We start from the raw sequence: 23,039 nt of genomic DNA on the forward strand, positions 1-23,039 counted from the left end.
ACTGAGCCAATGGCTATTAAAGGAACAGAATGCAATGTTTACTTCAAAGTATTCTGCACTTGTGAAGATATTTTTATGATTGAATGAAATGACTTGTACATCATGCTGCTACTGCTGCTGATCAGTGAAACCATTTTGTATGTATTGTTAAGAGAGTTAAAGCACTGTGTAGAATCTGCGAGTAAAGAAAGAAGTTGAAACGTTACTAAAACACACAAGCTGAACTTGCTTATGAATTGCTTCCTCAAAAAAAGGACCTTTCCAGTGTTTAGGATTTTTTTTCCCCCTCAGATTGCAAAACTTAGCAACTGTAGTAATTGCAAAAATAAGACGTTTGGAAAACTGATCCTGTTACATTGCTCATACTTAGCTGCTGTATGTTTACCTTCGTTCCTGCAAACTTAATCTTACGGAGTAAAGTCCCTACAAATAAGTTTGTATCAGTTGTTTTTTTCCCTCATCATCATTACGGCTGCCCCTGCAGAAATGTTTTGTAGAACTGCAGGAAAAGATCACCAACCAAGTTACTTGCAGATTCAAATTCCACCATTAGCAGAGTTTTCCAAATTAACAACTGACTTGCCATTCCTCTTTGTTCATAAACCTTGCAAAGCAACAACCATTAATCAAATGATGTGGCTTTGTCTTTGGCTTACTGCAGATAATTATCCGCCGTTCTCCATATGATTTGAGACTTAAATTAGTTGTCAAATTTCTTTAGAGTTAATTGAGCTCCTTTTTTAGAGCACACCTGTGCTGTATTATTCTCTTTAGGTACGACCATTTCAGAATATTTCTCGTAAGTCCATCTGTTGGAATTCGTTGGAGTACTAAAATTTTAAATTTCTGATAAACATAAGTTTTCTATCGAACAATGATATTTGTCTGCCTTAGCAGCTGTCAGATCAGCAGCAAAAGCACTAAAGTTTTTATTATACAAGCAAATGACATGTCCTAAATTAACAGGGTTCCGGACTCTCAACATATAATTTTATATAGATGTGGTCATTCTTTACATATGGTTATCAGTTTATTTGTAATGATGATTTTATGTGATGAACTACTGATAACATGTTGAGTTCTGAATAAGTGCAAGGAAATTAATCACTCAGCAACCACATATCAGCAGTATCAGAGTAAAAGATAGCACAGAGCTGCCATTCGGGGAAAAAATTAGACTTGAATTGCAGCCCTCAGTACTTCGTAAGTTTATTATAGAGTTATCACATATACAACTCAGAATTTCTCACATGAACAAAGTCTGTTTTTGTTACATCACTAACAACTACTGGGGTAGTAATAAAGTTGTTTTAACATTTTTAAAGCACTCATTTTATCCCGTTTTGGCATGAAAGCATTGTTTATCAGTCAGCAGCACCATCAACCCTAGAAATAGTTACACACTGACCTCTACGGTGGTGTGTGTCTGGCAGCTGGAGCTTTTCAGCGTGAGCCAGGTTGATACTCTACTTGCAGAAATGGAACTACCACTACTGAAAACACAACGCCATCAAAATTGGTCTACCAAAAACCACTGTCATCCTGTCTTTATTTCACTATACGATGACTGTTGTTCATGAACTGCCCTAAAGAAGACCACTTTCTAGCAGCACTCGTCAATTGCAAACTTCTCCATTATATGTTTCACAACCAGCAGTTAGGGTGTGACACCAAAGGAAATACAACACTCAGTTTTTATTGCTGTGTGTTCGTCTGTCATCAGAGAGTATCATTTTAATCTCACTTATACTGGTGGTTCCAAAAGTTTTGTGCTTTTTTTTCATGTAGATGACAGGAATTGAGAACAATGCTCTCTACCAAAATTATGTGGTATTTATACTGCAGAGATAATAACCATACATACAGCACTACAAAACATAATGGCTATGCAGCAACTTCATGAGAACAATGTTATCCAGATAATCCATTGGTATCTGCACCCGTGACAAACTTTATGCCCTTCGCACAGTTCTGCACTTGGCAGTCCCGCCAGTATTTCAGGTAATGAGTTGGCTGATAAATTAGCAAAAGAAGCAGTGGGGATGGAAACAATCAAACTAGATATTCAAAGTGCTTACTTAAAGACCCACGTTAGTTGCCATGTGGTGAAATGGAAAATCAAACGATAAGATAGTAAAAATACAATAAAGTACTGCACATGAAACACCACTACAAAGGTCTAGGACACTAGCCACAGCAATTCTTATCTGAAGATCTGAGTTCCAATTCTAATGCCTTGACACGACAAGGGAATTGGAAATGTTAACATTTGCTTTTAAAAGTTGGGTGATAAAACAACTGCCCTCTGATTTTTCAGCTTCAACCAAAATAGTCAAAAGCTTAACCAGCAGCTGATTACCTTAGCAAAGCCTGGCAAGAAGAAAAGCCTTTTGTGATTACATGAAATATTGTTTTAGCTTTCTTTGAAGACTGCAAATTTAGTTGCAATCAGAATGCATTAAATGGTCTGTTATACTTCAACAGAATTTTTAGGAAATATTGTACTAGATAATTAAATTAATAAATGTAACTGCAATAAAGCGTGTTCAGTTTGTCATACAAAATGCATTTGTTAAAATGATTGTGAATATTTGACATTAGTATTAAAGTTCATTTCTGAACCTTATCCATAGGGTCTCCTAAACAATATAAATCTTTCCTAGTACAATAAAATCTGCTCTTCTTAATAAAATGTAAGCAAGCTTAATTGCAGGTAATAGTATTAATCAACGTAGCAATGTATGCACAAATTTTTTGATGTGATAGTACTTGATAACAAGTATTTTCTCTAAGGCATTATTAAAGGCAGTCATACCGCATTTATCAAAAATATTGGCAAAAATATTGTGCACAAATACTTATAAGCAACTGCTGCTACTTCTAGAATTGATAACTAGCAACTTCTCTATGGGACTACTAAAAGAGCAGTCGGTATAGGCCTACTGAGTTTTTCAAAAAATTATTATGGTCAAAAATGGTTGAAAAATCGTGTAGCACACAACCGATGGATGATAGAGCGTGAGAACTTTTTTGAGTTCTGAGTGCACAAAGTATTGAATGTATGACAAGTCTTCCTTTCATTACTACTATTTTCAGTTTTAAGCTGTCTTAACTCTCCTGTATCTCACACAACAGTCCTCTAATGAAATCCTCCTGAAGCATTGGGTTCAGGCTTTGCACAGATTAATTTTTCTGTCGGGACCATCTGTGCAGTTGTATTCAGTTTGGAATGGTCCGGGCTAGGACCACTGGACACTAAACAACCCTCTCCAGTTGCTTAGTATTTCTTTTCAAGCACTTATAATTTCATACTTCACAGAAATTCTCCTGTCAATATAACCATGTCAGCATTTGATGTCTCGTCATAGTGCAGATGTTTCTGCTGTAAGATGATATTGGGGCAGGTGGGATGGTTAGAATTTTAATCTAATTATGGTATATCCTTCAATACAAATGAAAGTTGAAGCAGTCTTTCCATGATGGGCGCCACTGATTTGCATTTAGAGATACCTGTCACATCCAGGAATGTATGAAGTGGAGAAGTATTAAAGAGAAGTTTGCTTACTCCAGCCCACATCATGTTAAAAACAGAATGACAAGAAGGCAGCAGACTAGGTGACAACCATGCTTGCTTGAGAAACAAACAGAATTGGGCCAAATTTGAAATGCTTACTGAGGAAAACTGTACAGAAAGAGTACGAAAACACAGATAAAAGGAGAGAATAGTTGCGGACAGTTACAGCAGCCATTTAGGGAGGAAAGTGGGGTGCAATTAATGACAAGCAGGAATCAGATCTTGGTGTGAGTGAATATTTAATTAATATTTAAAAGTAATTCGCACCGTGTTTTGCACAGCAATGAGTATTTCTGCACTTTCATAATCATTACTTCGCTATCCAAACGCTCCTTAAGACAAGACGACGGCTGCAATGAAAGTAATGCGATGGCGGTGTAGCAAGCCTCCAAACTGAACAAGCTGCTTCTCTACCAATAACTGTCGTACGTAAAACCTGCACACACCGTACCACAAAGCTATTCAGACGCTTCCGCATTGGGCTTGTAAAATCAGTGGGCTTGTAAAATCAGTGGCGACATATTGCGCAGACATGTTTATAGCGTGTTCATTTTCCACCAAACTATATGAAATACGGTGATTAATAACTAATTTAAAAACGAGACCGAACTCATCATCCCATGAAGAAAGGGTCACAAAACTGCCAAAAGCATCCAGACTGAGACAGAACCCGTACATTAAAAAGTATTTACATCAGTACCAAATTCACACTGTAGTACTCTAGTGTTAAGAGGTCTTAAATGCCTCAGATACAGTAATCAAGGAAAGCACGAAAATCACGGAGATTGAAGAAGAATTAAGAAAAAGGGACATGAATGATTAACGAAAAGAGAACCAAGACAATCATCACAGTGAAGACTAGTACAGTGAAAGCCTGATGGGTAAAGGAAACCACAGAAGAAAACAAGAAGCGAAACATCTCTACAAAAGAAGTGACAGGCAGAACAAAAGAGAAATCAGAAACCAGAAATATCAGCAAACAAAGAAAACAGGAAAGAAGTGGACTGAAGAGGGTAAGAAAGTTACATATAATAATTTTTTGGAAGGAAAAATTCCATGAAAACCGTTTCAGCACTCTCCGCATTAGGAATTAAGATGATGTAAATAACGTCATAAATGTACACGAACAGAAAATAACCACCGGTCGCTGCTATGCGCTTTTATACAGGTAAGATAGTCATCCTGTACAGTCGTTCTTCCTGGAAGGCCGCTTCCCTCAAAACATATCATAAAGCCGCAGCAGCGAGTTTACGTATTTGTATCCAGCGCTAGATGGTTGTATATTCATTTTGCAACGCTTAATCTAATAATAAAATACGACTAATCTCTCTCTCTCTCTCTCTCTCTCTCTCTCTCTCTCTCTCTCTGTCTAACTGATCTTCGCAAACCGAAGAAGCATCCAGCTTTGTTTCATGATGAGGTATCAGCTGTGACTTTGTTCGAAGAAACTCGGGACATTGAAAAGAGCGAAACTAATAGCAAATGCGCCAGAGCCATTAATCGTGAAACTCAAAACTTTCACCATTCATGACTTTAGTAATTTTTTTAAAAATTCATATTTGCATAGCAGTGTCAGCGCTGATTATAATGAACATTCTTTGTTTTTTTGCAGGAAGTGCTTCACACCATTTGCTCACCCAGCGGCCAAGTGCTTCGCATTGTGATATTCAAGAAGAACGGTGTTCAAGCTATGGTGGAATATCCTTTACTGCATATATTACTTGCTTTAATGATAAACTACCACACTTAGGTTACGTAATGGATATGGATGGTTTTAAATTGAGCAGGCAGGCGGCCCTCACGTCCAACACACAATAAAAAATTATTTAGAAATAACTGTTGAAAAGAAAAGAAGTCCATTGAACTGGTTTCGTCCGGTAACTCAAAGCTCTGATAACATAATCATGTAAGTCAAGAGGTTCTCCATGTACTATCAGACAAGCAACGCAATTCTAGGAAGAAAAAAGTTATTTTACTCGAAGTGTAATTATTCAGAAGTAGTACATATGCACTGAGTATTATTGCTAGCTTTCTCCTGCAATTCATATGTTGTATTGCAGATGCATAGATCGCTCAAACGATTTTAGATTCCGAGAGCTTTTCCTTTCAATGTTTGTATTGTGTAATGTCATGCGATTTAGCTGTGTATCAAATTTTTTCCATGTCACTTTTAAAACTGAGTATGTTAAGGCTATCGTCGCTACTCTGTGATAAATGTAACCGCTGGTTCCAACGCTCACATTTGGCCGGAGACAGCCATACAAATACGTGCTGTCTGTTCTCGGCAGGCATCTGCCATGTTCATGTTTCCTCGTGCCTTCCCTGGGAGACGAAATTAAAGGACGGTTACAGCTTGGTAGCTTGTCAGCACTGTCGCTGTTGAGGCTTGTCCGCAATATATAAAGGCGCAAATGTGTAGGATATAGTGAGATGCCCTTGCTGTATATTGGAGATTGAGGTTCCGTTGAACATAACGAGAATTATTGAAAGAAATAGATCAGCATAAGATACTTCTGAATGGCAAACGTCGTAATGTAATACTGTAATGATAGTTGATAATGAACGATTATGGATCTTGGTAGGTCCGTTGGTGTGTTGTGTGTTCAAAATGATTTATTGCGCAGTAAACATTACATATTCTTCAGTTATTTCACGCGCATAATCAAATTTGGGATAGCCTTGCACATAAATGACTGCAATACTACTCCAATGGCCGAAATCAAAGGGTGGCAGCGACAAGAGAACACTAACAGGGTAAGTCTTCGGATTCCTACCGAAAAGCGTTTGAATGGATCAGAATAACAGTGATCACAACACACAATTAACGTGCAGCATTGAGTTTGCTTGGCTGTAACGTAATACTTTGATTTTTGCGTTCTTTAACAGCCGTCAAGCACTTCGTGGAAACGATTCACAATAGTGACGCTACCAGCCGCAAGGGACAGCCATCTGTTGTAAACTGCTCCTGAAATATCTTAACTATATCGCAACGTGAAAAGGACAGGTGTGACCAAGGTGATTTCTGATTGGCTGTTAACGTAATATGTCCTGCAAACAGCTAGCCGTCTCACTTTGTTGTTCTGATCTAGGGTGATAATTTAGCTTGATGCTATAAAAAGAAGCGCCGCGTATGCTCTCCGCCTTAACTTGACACTGTCAGCTGAGTGACTTCGTTTTTACAGTACGTCGTACAAATCACTACAGAAAAAAGAAAATACCTGAAAAGTGAAGTGACAATTTATTCCAAATAGGTTCAGCCCTTGAATTTAAAGTTAGCTTATATTTAGATGAGAATTAACAAGTAAAGGTATCACTGAACGATTGGAGAATCATCACGAAGAGGGTAATGATGTAGGAGAAAGGGGGAGGAGTTGTTGCCTACCTCAGATATCAATGCCTTTCATGACAGTTGTGAGAGGTAAATGCAAAATAAGGGAAGTATGTTATGTGGGCATTTTTAATGAACATGTGGAAGTTCTAAATATAGAATTATACATAATAATGAAATTTATTGCTTTTTGCGTGTTTATTTCCTTAATGCATCACGTTTGACAGCATTGAATCGGCAAAAAGAGCCAAAGAAGCTCTGAATGGTGCCGATATTTATTCAGGTTGCTGTACGTTGAAGATAGATTTTGCGAAGGTAAGTGTTACTTCTGATTTCTTAATGCAGTTTGGTGGAAGGTTGTATTTTACTTGATTAAGCATTACAAAAATATTTGTATGTTTTGAAGTAATGTTCTCTCTGGACTAAATTTTGCTTCAACCTGGAACAACTCAGTGTTAGGTTTATGTGATATTTTTGGTTGTAGTGTACGCAGTTTCCTGTGTGTATCAAAAAGAACCACCCGACTTAAAAGAATCATAACTGTTACGTTATTTGAGACATGTGCGTGAATAATGTGCTGTTGAAAAGAACAAACTCTCTAGTTTTACTTGGTTCCTGTAAGTACAGTAGACTCGCTAATCAGGCCCTCAGTAGTCCGGTCTACATCGAAAAATAAGTGCACAATGAATCATCGTGAGCAACAATGCTTACTTAAACAATGCTTCCTATACTGTATTTGAAATTGTAGCTTTCTTTACAGTTCGGAATCATGTCTTTTAAAAGGAAATATGTTACGCTAGACTTAAAGCAGTAACTCGAAATTTTAGATAGCTTCAATCGAGGTTCTTAGCAGAAAGCCTTAAATGCAGAGGTCAATGTTGGACGAGCAACTATATATTCGACAGTACTCAACACAAATGGATAGTGAGTTGTGAAAACGGAAGGTTATGCGAAAGAATTAGAATGAACTGGACGTAGCTGTTTAAAGCTGGTTCATACAACAACGCAGTAAACGAAGTCCAACCAATGGCCCGATTATAAAAGAAAAAGCAGCTGCATTTAACAAACAATTTGGCGGTAGTAACTTGTTTGCAGCGAGCGAAAGTTGGCTATCAAACTGGAAAAACGACATGGGATTCGGCAGCTGACAGTCACCGGGGAAAGTCGCTCAGCTAACGATAAGGATGCTGAGGAGTTTGTGAGAAAGATACTGAAGACAATAGAGGAAGATTTAACTGCTGATGCGTTGTATAATGCTGATGAAACAGAACTCTTTTACAAGATACTTCCTTCAAAAACATTAGCTGCTAAGAACGAGAAGGCAGTTCGTGGTTACAAGCAACGGAAACAGCGCGCAACATTAATAGCGTGTTGTTATGCAAATGGGAGTCATAAACTATAGCTTATGGTGATGGGAAAAATCCCAAAATCCACGTTGTTTTAAACACAGACATGAATACTGTACCTGCACTTAACTAGTGCAGTATTGCGCTCAGAAGAAAGCGTGGGTGGACAAATATTCTCTCGGTGGTTTCATGAAACGTTTTTACGAGCAGTGAGAAAAGAGATAAAGAAGAAAAAGCTTCTACTGAAAGCTATCCTTACAATTGACAATCCTCCCAGTCATCCTTAAGATGTTTTTCTTAAATCCGATGGTATACAAGCAATCTTATTCCTACCCATTGCTACACCCCTCATTCAGCCTATGGACCAGGGAATTTTGGAATCAATTAAACGTCGTTATCGACATTCACTTCTCGTCTTCTTGCTGAACGAAAGTGAAGGACTATAGAGACTATGCTGAAGGCGTGGAAAGCAATTAGCATAGTGATGTTTTCTAAGCAGCCGAAGCATGGTATAAAGTGGAGAGCACTACCATAATGAAGAGCTGGAGAAAATTGTGGCCATCCATTGATGCCTAGTTTGATCCAGTAGAGAGTGACAGCGATGAGCCAGTCAATTCGGAATTATCAATTACTTTATACACTGACATGTTCCACAACCTTCCAGGAGAAGAAGAAATTGATGAAGATGTTACAAAGTGGCTGAATGCGGAAAACTGTGATACGAACCAAACTTTTAACAGATGAAGAAATAATCAAAAGCATGCAAGGAAGTAATGATGGAAAGTAATGAAGACACAGGAGAGGACATGATTATTCCTCACACTACTCGTGCTGAAGCTACCGAGGTCTTCCTGGAATATATTATGCAACAACGAGATACATGCAGTACCGATGTATGCTTGTAAAGTGGTTGAGTGATAAAGCATGCCACTGTCGCGTATCATCATTGAGACAGTTAAAAATTAGGGACATAATAAATGAAAAGCACCAGTTTGCTTTTGTTCTACAATATTTTTATTGCTAACCGGTTTTCGGCTTGTAAGGCCTTCTTCAGTAAATGTCTGAAGATGGCCTTATAAGCCGAAAACCGGTTAGCAATAAAAATATTGTAGAACAAAAGCAAACTGGTGCTTTTCATTTATTATTATAATGTTGTTCTACCAAGAACCGACGGAAGATTCTGTTAATGAGTTAGGGACATGTTTCATAGTGAATGATAAGACTGTATAATTGTTTACAGCAGGGCTTGCCAACCTTTTCAGCTGGTGGACCCCTTCTTTAGTCGAAAATCCATGGTGGACCCCTAGTCTGTTCCCAATGCCCCCCCCCCACACACACACCGAAGTATCAATAGTCTTTGGTTTAGAGATGAATGAAAAACAACTTGGAAGGTCAAAAATCGGCCGCACAAACGACCCCCGTCTTGTTGCGAAACAGTCGATCAGAGAAGCCACATTCGCCGGCACTAAACTGTGTATGCGTCCTCACTTACGAAACGCAAAGGCTGCTTGGGAATACGACCTGAAGTAAAAGTACACTTTTTTTACACGGGAAAAATAGTGATGAATTTGATTTTCACATTTTTATTCAATAATTTTACTCACTATTTTACACTATTTGGTGAAGGGTGGCCGCGGACCCCTAGAAAGAGCCGGCGGACCCGTAAGGGGTCCGCGGACCACACGTTGGGAAGCCCTGGTGTACAGTATACACTCAAGGACTAAGTTTTCTATGAAAATTAATGTATTTTCGGATTTAATAATGTATATCCTCTTTTTAAAATTCTCTCCTTGGGTTTCATAAAGTACAGTACACTATATCCCGTGTGTTTTCAAAATAAATAAAAACAATAAATTTCAGACACTTAATATACCGGCACTTCCGCTAATCCGGCATCCAATGTGACAGGAATGGCCGGAGTAGCGAGAGTCTAGTGTAGTAGCACTGGCATCTGGAAGTGCGGGAATTTTTAAGTCAAAGAATTACTGAACGATGGATCGGTCGCACTGGACCAAATGATTCAGCTTCACTTCAATGGCCTCCAAGGTCGCCGGATCTGTGTGTAATTATTTCTTGTGGGGGAGGGGGAGTGTTATAAAAGGCCCTGTTTATGTGCCTTAGTTACCAACAACAATGGAGACATAGCATTCCAGCAGCAGTGGAAGCTGCATCACAAGATATGCTCGCTGCAATGTGGTAACAATTTGAATACACATTGACACATGCTGGGCATCTCAAAGGACGAATCTGGTCCGATACTCGAAAAGATCTTATTTTTTTATAGTGATGTCAGATTTTGAACTAATTGTCACTTCACAGGTAGTGGGCTGGAAGTTACACGAGATGAAAAAAGGGCTGTGCATTGGCGGAGTTGTCATTTGTACTCCCGTGATTCAGGTGAAAAGCTTTACGACGGGATTGTGGCTGCACGACGGGAATAATACTTTGAATGCAGAATTGTATTTGGGGCTAGGCACATGGGCAGTCAATTTCGGGAATCGTTAGGAAATCAATATTCCGAGATCCAGTGTCAAGAGCGAGCGGAGAATACCGGATTTCACCACTCAGAACGCAATGGCAGATGGCCTTGACTTACCGACAGAGCAGCGGGATTGTTTAGAGTTGTCAGCACTAACAATGTCTGAAATAACCGCAGAAATCAATGTGTATGTATGACGAACGTATCCGTTAGGGGAGTGCGGCGAAATTCGGCGTTAATGGACTACGGCAGTAGGCGACCGACGCGAGTGCCTTTGTCAACAGCACGACATCGCTCGCAGCGCCTCTCCTGGGCTCCTGATCACATTATTGGACCCTAGATGACTGTCAAACCGTGACATGGTCATATGAATCCCGATTTCAGTTTGTAAGAGCTAATTGTTAGGGCTATTATGGCGCAGACCCCACGAAGCCATAGACCCACATTGTCGGCAAAGCACTGCAAGCTAGTAGTGGCAGCTCCATAATGATGTGAGCTCTATACACATGGAATGAACTAGGTCCTCTTGTCTAACTGAACCGATCATAGAGTGGAAATGGTTATGTTCGACTATTTGGAGACCATTTGCTGCTATTCATGGACTTCATGTATAACGATGCTCATGTCACTGGGCCGCAGTAGTTCTCGTTTGATTTGAGGAACATTTTGAATAATTCGAGCTACTGGTTTGCTCACTCAGATCGCCAGTCATGAATCCCATCGAACATTTTTGGGACATAAGCTATAGGTCAGTTCGTGCACAAAATCCTGCCCAAGCAACACTTTCGAAATTACGGATGGCTTTAAAGGCAGCGTAGCTTAGTATTTCTGCAGGGCACTCCCAACGTCTTAGGTGAGTTTGTGCCACATAGTTGCTGCTTTACTCCGTGGAAAGGTGGTCCGACACGATATTGGGAGGTATCTGATGACTTTTGTTACCTCAGTGTACGTCAATGGGAGCCTGGTACTGCAGGCTTCCACTCCTTTTGCCATTGCCTCTGGGCTACCCTAAAGGCGTTGTTCTGCCCAGTCTTCAGTGAGATGTTGTAGTAGGAAATTCGGGTAACTTTGGGCTTCACATGCCTTGCAATGATTGATAGTAATAGAAAAAGGGGCAGACAGAGGCTGCACCTGCAAGGACACTTTCAAAAAAACGGACACGGCTTCATTAAACGGTCAGTCGCGTGGATTGGTATTTTCATTGAAGGGAAATTTATGAGACGGGATGGAGGCGAGTTTAGCGTTCATTAGGATAAACAGAGGAAGAGAACTGCAGCTGATATGTAAATCAGCAATCAGTCAGTAATAAGAATTAGAAAGGAGAAATTCGCGAAAGGACAACCAAAGCGAATCATCGAAATAGGCGACGCATGGGAAAAAGAGCCATCTCGAGAAGACTGTCACAACTTGAGTTTCTTCAGGAAGATGCAATGTGTCGTGAATCATACGCAATTTTTCCAGTAAAGATATCGGACACAGCAGTCTGCCGCCTGGTAGCAGTGGACCTGTTTCGTCCTTGCTAAAAACTATGAAAAAAGCTAAGATTCAGTTACAAATCTTACTTGTGGCAAATAGTTAATAGAAGCAAAGATATTAGTCTGTACTGCAGGTACTTAGTAGAAACTAATTTTGATATTGCTTGGCATAATGGAACATCCGTAAATGCAAGACACAGATTGGATTAGAAAAAAAAATGCTTGTAGATGATATAATCAGCTATAGTATAGCAGCTCAGATAGGTAAAGGATAGAAAATGACAGTAGTGCATGCTGGAACTTCAAAAGATTTCGTTTCTAATTGTCTGCTGTTACTCAGTTCAGAACCTGCGACTACCATGAAGAGATGAACCACGAAACTTTCGTAAAACGGTTTGAAGACACCGTTCTTCGAAACTTGACAAAAAAAACTCGATTTGTAATAGACATTGCTCCATATCATTCGAAGTGAAAGGTACCCACAAAAGCAGTGAGGGAAAAAAATTGCTAGGTCGAGAAACTTACATAATGGCGGACAGTAATTTGAAAAGGGCAGAATTATAACAACTTGGGTTGCAACATAAGCCAAAGTATTCACTCGCTTTTGCAGATGAAATTGCAAAATATACAGACTGTATCCCTACCATTTCCACTTCCATGGAACAGAACTAATTTCGGCTCAGGACGAACGACATACTGCTATAGAAAATAAAATGTTGGCTCAAGTCGAACGCTGTCTACAAAATGTATTTGAAAAAGTGACACTGAAGGCTCTCAAAATGTAGTAAAACATAAGTGACATAAAAGCATCGAATAATGAAAGTATATTAAAACAGTGCATTGAAGACATCTCACTACGAGCAAGACGCCGTTATTTCCACTAGCTGTCTTGAGTCACACCTGTTTTCAGATTGTCCGACTAGTACCCAGGGTGATCAGAAACAATGAGAAAAACTTGTAAGGGTTTTACAGGGAAGGCTGTGCTGAGAACTAATTTTTTCAGAAAAAGGTTATGTACGTTGCTCATTTCATACTCATTTAGCATTGAAGCTAGCAGCCATATCATTGGGCGCAAAAGTTAAAGCACTTGCACGCTCTGAAATGCTACAATGCACACACATCCGTCGTTGTTTGAATTACCACTTATTTAAATGTTCATATTACCCGTTAAACTGTGCCTTTTCCGGAAATGATTAAGTTACGGTAGCATAAACTTAGTTTGGTGTGAGACCGAACCAACGAAGACATTTGGCGACACCGCCCCTGGCACGTTGCCGGAAATTACGCGCGCTCCGACCTGATTGGTATCTTCAATGCAAAATAACTTGTAAACTGCGCAGCGTAACGAATTTTATTCTTAAGTTATTTCACAGCACATCCTCCCCTGCAACACCCTTTTACAGGATTTTCATACTGTTTCTAACCACCCTGGAGAGGGCAGTTAAATGAATCTCCATTTAAATCTTGTTTGTCAATATATTCCAATAAAGTTCTTTTTCGTGTTGTGATACTAACAAGGGAACCTCCCCATCGCACCCCCCTCAGATTTAGTTATAAGTTGGCACATTGGATAGGCCTTGGAAAAACTGAACACAGATCAATTGAGAAAACAGGAAGTAGTTGTGTGGAACTGTGAAAAAATAAGCAAAATATACAAACTGAGTAGTTTATGGGAAGATAGGCAACATCAAGGACACTGGGATTGCAGGAGCGCCGTGGTCTCGTGGTAACGTGAGCAGCTGCGGAACGAAAGGTCCTTGGTTCAAATCTTCCATCGAGTGAAAACTGAAATTTTTTATTTTCAGTTTATGTGACAAACTCTTACGTTTTCATCACTTTTTTGGGAGTGATTATCACATCCACAATAAAACCTAAATCGGGCAAGGTAGAAGAATCTTTTTTACCCATTCGCCAAGTGTACAAGTTAGGTGGGTCGACAACATATTCCTGTCATGTGACGCACATGCCGTCACCAGTGTCGTATAGAATATATCAGATGTGTTTTCCTGTGGAGGAATCGGTTGACCTATGTCCTTTCGATCAAATGTTTTCGGTTCCGATTGGAGAAGCACGTCCTTTCGTCTACTAATCGCACGGTTTTGCGATGCGGTCGCAAAACACAGACACTAAACTTATTACAGTGAACAGAGACGTCAATGAACGGACAGATATAACTATGCAAAAATAAAGTAAGTAAAATTTTCACTTGTGCGAAGACTTGAACCAAGGACCTCTCCTTCCTCAGCTGCTCACACTACCACGAGACCACGGCGTTCCTGAGCTCACGTGCTCCTTGATGTTGCCTATGTGGCCCATGGACTACTCAGTTTGTATATTTTGCTTATTATTTCACAGTTTCACACAACTTCTTCCTGTTTTCTCAATTGATCTGTGTTCGGTTTATCAAGGCCTATCCACTGTGCCAAGTTACAACTAAATCTGAGGGGGGTGCGATGGGGAGGTTCCCTTGTAAGGAATACTGTCGAGGCAGCTGACGTCACATCCTTATGGGAAGTTTGATTACATTTTTAATACATTTCATTTTATATAGAAATAAATATTTCCGAGCATGTAATTCAGATGTGCAGTGACACGAATCTCTTCTGGATCGTAAAATTTCTTCCACTTCAATAATAAACGCAACACCAGCGTTTGTAGATACTTCGTTATGAAAGTATGTGTACAATGTGCGTGCCGCTAAAACTCAAACTCGTCCCAGTATTTGTGAGCATTCGAAGCTTTCTTGTATTTTCTGGAATCCACTACTGGTAGGGCTACCCATTGGTAGGGGTGTATGAAGCAAGACCCACCGTGCCATGGTTTCTTTCTACACAAGTAAAACACCAGGACAATCCATCAAGGGAGACCCACCATCATCAACCAGAGAAGACTGAGGAGGAATAAGAAGCCTTCTGCTTAGATTACTGCGCCTCGGACCAAAGGATAGGTCTGTCTTGCGACCTGTGGATTCGAGCGTCCAGGGTCTTGTCAATGACGAAGGAACCAAAAAAGTAGTGCAGTAAGTGAATAAAAACAAACAGTGAAGCGAAGAGTGAGTAGTCAGTGATAAAGTGACGCACACAAATCGAAAATAGTGTGCAAAGTGAACTTAGTGTATCTGTTAATGAAAAGTTTGATTTATATTTTAGACAATGCCAAAACGTAAGAGGTGGTCTCGCTAGTTCTGAAGCAAAACTGTGAAAATAAAAAGAACAGCGAAAAAACGAGACACGAACAGCACACATCTTACTGACCAGACGACTGGCCTCATTAAACTCAAGTGACCTCTCTAACATAGGCACCACTGGCAACGAACTCTTCGAACAAAATTACCCGAACATTGTTCACATCTGTACCATTCGGGACTCGTTATTTGAAAGGACAATTTTGGCAACTAAAAATATTGTCTTACGATATCAACTTCAATATTCACAAGAAAATTCCCAGTGAAAAGAGAATATCTAATTCTATGGACACGATGGTGAACTTCCAAGAAAGTGTGAACTTCACCAACAGAACTTCTAATTTGCCAGTACCAGGAATGCCATTACACTGCCTTGGACTTATAATAGGATTTCCGATCATATTACTCAGAAAACTCACCAAAACTACGTAATGGAACAAGGAAGATTTTTGACGTACTTAGAGATATTACTGAGAGCTATTTCATAGTGAATTTCAGATTTTACATAATTTTAAACTTCCTGTTTGTGGCGAGTCAAATATTCACATATCACATAATTGCTTAAAATAGCAGTTTTCAGAAGCTTATATACAGGAAACGCAGTGCAGTACAAACGTTACGAAAGATCCATTGTTGAGCGAGGTATTTTGGTGTCAGAGGGACATATTTTCGTAAAGAACACAAAAGTGGTTTCCCGTATTAAATAGTTTCCGAAATCTGAGTTCATACATTTGAAGCCGTTTACGAACGGCAAAATTTCATCCCTTCGAAAAACATAGAGATCACTTTGACGATAATTAAAATAAAGAACAGCTATTTGATATGCTAGACTCCATGAGGTCTAAATTGTACGTGAATTTAAGATTTTTACTTGATTTTTTGTCGGAGATAGGCTTTATCTTCCATCGCTGCAGAGAATGATGCACTATCGCCGCCGCCTGTAGACGTATTTGACACAACGGCGCACGGACCGTAAACGTCAGGTGCTAATTAGTTTAAATCTGACGATGACAGACATTGTGGAACTATATCAGATGCCATCCTAAGAACACGGAATACATCATCCTGAGTGCCGATGTCGTCTCTGTGGTTCTCATGAACAAACAGAGCATTCAGTGCACGCAATTACTACATGCATTTCTCGCTTCTCTAGGGTATAGTGAGTGTTGTTGGTTAATAGCAGTGTTGTGCCACGTTCTCCAAACATTATCAACAGAAACATTTCGACACTTTTAGAGCAACACACCAATCAGGTTACAATATTCCAAAATTCCTCATAAATTTCTCTTGTTTTTAACTCTAATTACATAAACCAACTTCATCAATGACGACGAAAGACGGTAGCTTTTGGTGCCCTCAGTCTGCCAGATCGGCTGTAAAGAGAGAAAAGTTTTAGTTTCTGAATTAAATAATTAAAGCCTATCATAAGGATCACTCATCCCTGTTATGTGGTATTGAAAGATACAAGCCTAACTCATACGAACTTCCACTACATAAGTCTTCAGCTGCTGTAAGATGTTTCCATCCTCATAATTTGCTGTCAAGTGAGATGGTGACACAGTTTGCAAGTCGGTCAAGCAAGCTAATGGATCGCACACTGCAAAACCACCACGCCATACAAGATTGTGTTACGTCAAAATGGAGGTGGTGAAATACGAAAGAAGCACAGAACATAATGGTATTGAATGTTAACCAACGGTACATTTTGATTCGAAGTGCACTTGGGAACAGACTTCAATTTTTTTTAATTTCACGTTAATTTTACTCTCATAAGGATTGTTCTTTCATTCTCTGTTTCAGTTGTTGATACTGCAACTCGCACACACTTTTTTCCTTTTCGAAGTTTAACTTTCAGTTAATATTAATACAATAAAACGCAGGATTTTTGTCAGTGTAGATGCGAGAATGAGATCTCAGTAGTTCGAAACTTCTTTTAACTGGCATTAATTTAGATATTGTTTGCTTCAAAATTAAATGCAATACACAGATAAAATTAGAAGTGTCTGTAAAACATCTGCAGATCTGGATGGCTTAGACATCCTGCTGTTGATGGAAATGAGGCACATACTTTAAAAAATACAAAAATTGCCATCACACGCCTGCCTGGGCGGGAGACTCCAGATTTTTATTTAAGTGTCGTCAAACATAGGAACTTCGTTTAGAAAAATTTTTTGCCATTGGTCGGAAGTATTTCTCCCGAAAGTCGTTTTTAAGCAATATGCGTATCGAAGGCTTTAGAAATGAGGTAGTCTGTCGCGACCTGTTTATCGATAGTTTCTTTACCGCGCATTTTCTTTTTGAATACTCTTACTGCTCAGTTTTGTGCTTTTGTTTGCTCTTACACGTGTGTGTGTGTGTGTGTGTGTGTGTGTGTGTGTGTGTGTGTGTGTTTTAAGTCATTTATAATTCATTTTTATACTATTTTACGCAGTAACTTTTTTTATTTCAAAACCAAAAACACCCTATCCTAGTAACTCGACTGCGATACGGATAAGGTGTATTGAATGGAATCAACGTTTTGGGTAGTCCTAGTGCTCTAATTTTTTTATTGCGGTTATATAGCTTTTTGAAGTCATAGGGAAAGAAATCCGTTTTCTCGGGGTTCTAATGAAAATGCCCTGCGTTTTTAGAACATTCGTGCCTCCAGAATTTTTGTTTTGAAAGCTGTTACGTATCCCATCGTCAGGCAGAGCGCTCCTGCTTCCCTCACCACTGTGCTATTCCGAGCAGCTCTGAGTGAGACGGCTTTATTCCGGAGGCTGAACATACGGGAAACTTAGGCGGACGTGTTTGCAACACAGTGCAACTACTTTAAAGGACGAATATTGAAGCATATTTTTATAAGCAGGTGTTTTATCACGTGTCAATTTTCAACTTCTTATTTTTCTGCCAAAGCAATAACTTTTCATTACTTGATTAAATAATAGATTAGGTAGCTTTAATACAGTGAGCAGAACTACAAAAAGTATTGCATAAAGGCATTTAACATTACATTGTGGTGTATTTTGATTTTACAGTATTCAGTATTACAGAATTATGGTTCGTGATAGTCACAGAAGGATGTACGCAGATTAAAATCTGTTAAGCCCAAACGTTAACGGAATTTGTTTCAAAAGAGAAGAAAAAACGTTTGCACACAGTCTTGACTCAGACCTTGAAATGACATTAGCTGCTTGTCTTCGCTGTGGAGGATATTGCTCTTGGGGTAACGTCTTTTAAATTCTTTGGCAAAAAATAGTCTTGTAAATTCCTGGATTGGACAGACAGATCGTTGAGCAGGATGCTGCACTGTACGTCTTATCACAAGGCGGAAGCAGTAAGGTGCATTACCAGCGAAAAGCTAAAACAGTCTCTCAAATCTAAACGCATCTTCAGTCGTGCACTGTCCTTCGAATCTCTGAGAAATCATATGTTTCAATTACTGGAACGTATCCAGTCTATCCACGAATCATTGCCTTGCGTTGTGGGAAATGTTTCATGTCTTGAAGCTGATTTTTCTACAGTATTAATTTTTATCAGTGTTATGCCGTTGTTCCTAAGAAAACAAGTGCATCATGTCAACTGTGTGGCTGGTGATGTAATGACGTTCCAATAAACGTTTTCCCAGCTCATAAATGTGTGATAGGGTATTAAGCCCCGTACTTGGCTTTAAACAATACGAAAAGTATGGAAATCCCCATTTAGCATTAAACGAGTTTCTTTTTTCTGTCTTGGACAAGGGCATAGATGCAATAGTTCCCCTAATACAGAACGTAAATTTAATTTAGCGCAAGTAGTATTGTCAGCAAACTGCCTATCGTCGGACAAGGCTAGTTTTCAGCTTTAGCGACGTCCGGCTGCAGCATTCATTGTGTTCTTCCAAATTGCTGCTGGGCTCTGAAGCAGGAGCGCGGTCGGAGCGGTAGCGCTCGCGCAGCGCTCTTTGGTCAGGCCTTTTCTAACGCCTCTAGTCACCGTAAACATTTCTATGCGAACTAGTACGAAACCTACCAAATGCTGTAGTCGACACTGGTCGTATCAAATTCCACGTGCGAAAAATGACAGTGCGACGTCTAGTGGATCCAGACATACCATTTGGACGGGGAAACTTGTAAAAATTGCAGTCGTCTCTGACGCATCAACATTGATAGTTAGCCAGTCTGTAGTTTTCGGGGCAAGTAAAGTTAATTCCGTCAACGTAACAGCGACAGAGAGAGATAGAAAGAATCCAGCAAATATAGTGAGTGTAATCGTAATTGTTAGCCACTACAAACACGCAAGAAAATAGGCATTGCAGTTGCATCTATAATGAACGTAGCGTTACAACGGTAGTAACCATTGTGAATAATACATATCACGGAAATACAGTAGACCATATGGAAGTGTAAGAATATGAAGCTCGTTGCTAACATTGAACACGATCAAGAATCTGACAGCGAATACCAGTTGGTTAGAACGACTGGCGCTCAAAAGTTGATGATTGTGTAGCTTAAAAGTTCAACTTACCGTAATTGTTCTATGCGCAAATGTTCATCGCAGGGAGAGTCTGGCTTGGGGTTTGGATAAGGCCCCTAAGAAATTGATTTAACAGGAGTTATCCATGGATACCGGCCGAATCGGGCACTGAAATAAATTCATCGGCGACAAAATTCTTACCGGACTGTGACTGGGGCCCGTATTTCCGCTTTATGCGACCGGCCACCTTAAGTGTTATCCGAGCACATTTTCCGTTAGACCCATCCGCACTGAACTGATCTTAGCCCTGTAGTGCATGAATACAACTGCAGTGGGCAACTTTTAATCGTCAATTTTCTGGCGTTTTCAATCAGTCATGAGGCTGAAAATGCATGCAGGACACAACACTATAGTTCAATTCTTTTATCTTGGCGGTTCGCACATGCCCGCCCAGACGCGGGAGATTGCTGCGTTGCCAGTTGTACGCGCCAAGGGAAGCAATGCCATAGTATAGTTCGCGAACTTAACGTTTAGGGGGAGCGCGCAGTTTATGAAGTAAAGCCACCACGGCCGCATTAACCCTTTCGCTGCTACAGACGTGTGCTCTCAGCATTCCGCGATGTGCGCGATTTTATCATTGCACTGCTCGCGTGTGCACACACATGGTGTTTAGATTGCTTTGACACACATCATTCTATTTCAGAAAAACTATTTGTCCCAGAAATTCGATTTTTACACATCTTCTTGACCGATGCCTTCCCCCATAAATAACTGCATTGAACATCGAAACAAAATTGTCATTGTGCAGCATTAGATGTAGTAAACCATTTCACGAAATTTTGAAGAGTTTGCAGAGGTAAAAGTCCATAACGTATACTTTCCATATGGTCGATTTTAGTTGCTACTAGAAATTTCAAAAAAATACATTCAAACGAATAAAATTCATGAAATAAGACACTTCGATATTGTTTTTAAATAAAGAAAATTTTAAGCACCGGACAATGTTTGAACTCGCAACCTTTTGCTTAGCAGCCATAAACTTTACCCAGTACGCTAACGTAACTCGTCATTTGATGTATCTCCTGGAGGTCTGTAACATATCAAGCAAAATACGGACAAACACTGTTGGTATGATTATGAATTACGTTTCGTCGAAGTACAATAGGAAAGAAACAATTGCCGCTGTTCTTTATTGCGAAAAAGCGGTTATTGAGAATGATAAACACCTTTCCTTGCTATCGCCTGAATTAGGAGGCTTATTGCTTGTTCGGTTTAATTAATTAATAGAATATGAAGCAGTTGGTATAAAGAATGCTTTTTCCAAACTTTCCATAAAAGAAAGTCTGCTATGAAGACATCGCTTTTGTTCAATTATTTTATTTATTACTGAACGTTTTTAAAACTGAAGACACTCGTCCGTGCTCTGCACTGCAGTTGAGCTCTGGCAACGCCGTTCTCTGTTCATTGGCTGACTGTTTTATGACGTCAGATGCGCAGAACGAACCTAAACTTGGCCGCCGTCATAAATGACGCGCACTTCAGTAGGGAGTGCCCACTGCAGTGAACTGTGTGCATTTGCCGCCTCAGGACTGATTGAAAATGTCGAAGAAGCGACCATTAACAGTTGTCCACTGTAGTGGACATTAAGCCACAGGGTTAATGGCCATCAAGCCGCATCGATTTATGTATCTGTCGTGTCTGGTTCGTTCGCGTAGAGCGGGAAATCCCAGTTAGACCTGTTGCGGCAAAAATTTCAGCTTGTCGCTATTGAATTCAATTGCTGTCGATCAGAACCTCATTCCATCATGTATATGTACCGCTGTGGGTGAAGAAGAGTGACTTCTTTCGCAGATGTCCGAAAAGGGAAACACCACACGCACGTATCATTTGATGGGTTGCAAGGTTTAAATTGCACTACCTTGGCTCAACAGTAGTAAGAAAATGTAACTTCGCAATGAAGTAATACTATTAATGAAAACCATGAAAGACGGTCTACAGAGATGCTTCTTCCGGATGACTAGCTCAGGACGTACTTCGATTGAGCTTCTATCGATACTGCCAACCGTGGCCATTCCTCCTGGATGCACACATTACCTTAATGCGCTATTTGAGTGTACCCCGTCGCCGAGGGATTGTTCCGTTGCACAATCTGGTCCGTTTAAAGTAGGGATTCATAAAAGTGCGCCTACTGTGATATGCAACCTGGTTTCTGGCGTTTTGTACTCTAGACACTTTCATTGCCATAATCTTTTGTAAAGAGCTACCAACAACTTTTTGAACTCTGTGACCGAGTATGTGGAAGACTCAGTGCATTGTAATTGGCGATGTCTAATATGGTATACATATTTATAAACTAGTTGGATTTTAGGGAAACGATATTAATTTCTAACGTGAAATTGTTCGATGATATGCCTATTTGCATCTTCTGTTATGGACAACTTCATTTGTACTACTAGAGAACAGGACAAGAGAAGATTAAAATACCTACGCTATGCATTGCAAGACGATGGTTGAAATCTCTCCAGGCATCCAGATTCAGATAGCCTGTATTTCCCCCAAATTGTCCTAATTGAACACTGTCGACGTTCTTAATCGATTAGAGCGTGCTCCGACTCCTAAGCTTTCTGCCGACGGGACGTGATCCTTCCTCGTTATCGAAGTGGATTGTGAATATCACTAGTGCATTAAAATAATCAGGAAAGCTGGTGAAACTCATGCGCTGGTGGGTAACCATACCTCTTGCGGAGATATACGAATAACGGACGTACTTGCTGATTGTACCCAGTCTGTGTTACTATTGAAGATGCAAGGCACCTGCGTAGTTCGGAGGGGTAGGAAAGAGGCATTGGCAGATTCACCAGTCGGATTGTGAAATGTGCTTGGTAAGACTTGTTGCCTGCAAAAGCCAAATCAGTAATTTGCAAATAGATTTCAAATTCTCTTAGGACTGAGGCTTCAAATTATGGATTTGTCTTTCGCAGGGCAACAGGTTTTAACGAAAGAAGTTTCACTATCCAACTAGTTAATTTGCCAACAATTCTCTCCTCCCTCGCATAAACACCGAGCATATATTTGAGCGATGCACAAATGTGTGTCTCACCATTATTCGCTAGTGTGGGTAAATTGCGTTTTGTATAGTTGGCTCGCGACAAATTAATCCTAATTTTCTGTGGAGGCTGATCAGAGCAAACCTGGCGTATTGAATGTGAAAAATTACAC

At 39.9% G+C, this 23,039-nt stretch overlaps 1 protein-coding gene across 2 annotated transcripts in view; it reads left to right on the top strand.

Moving 5' to 3' along the window:
* LOC124798462 (heterogeneous nuclear ribonucleoprotein L) overlaps positions 1-23,039 on the top strand; it is a 174,657-nt gene that overhangs the window by 73,980 nt on the left and 77,638 nt on the right. For both annotated transcript variants that reach the window (XM_047261890.1, XM_047261891.1), the window contains exons 4-5: positions 5,187-5,272; positions 7,121-7,217. In XM_047261890.1, the coding sequence (XP_047117846.1) occupies positions 5,187-5,272; positions 7,121-7,217 (183 nt within the window). The remainder of the gene's footprint in view (positions 1-5,186; positions 5,273-7,120; positions 7,218-23,039) is intronic.

Source organism: Schistocerca piceifrons, chromosome 5 (genome assembly GCF_021461385.2).
Source record: "Schistocerca piceifrons isolate TAMUIC-IGC-003096 chromosome 5, iqSchPice1.1, whole genome shotgun sequence".
In the NCBI taxonomy this organism is placed as follows: Eukaryota; Metazoa; Arthropoda; class Insecta; order Orthoptera; family Acrididae; genus Schistocerca; species Schistocerca piceifrons.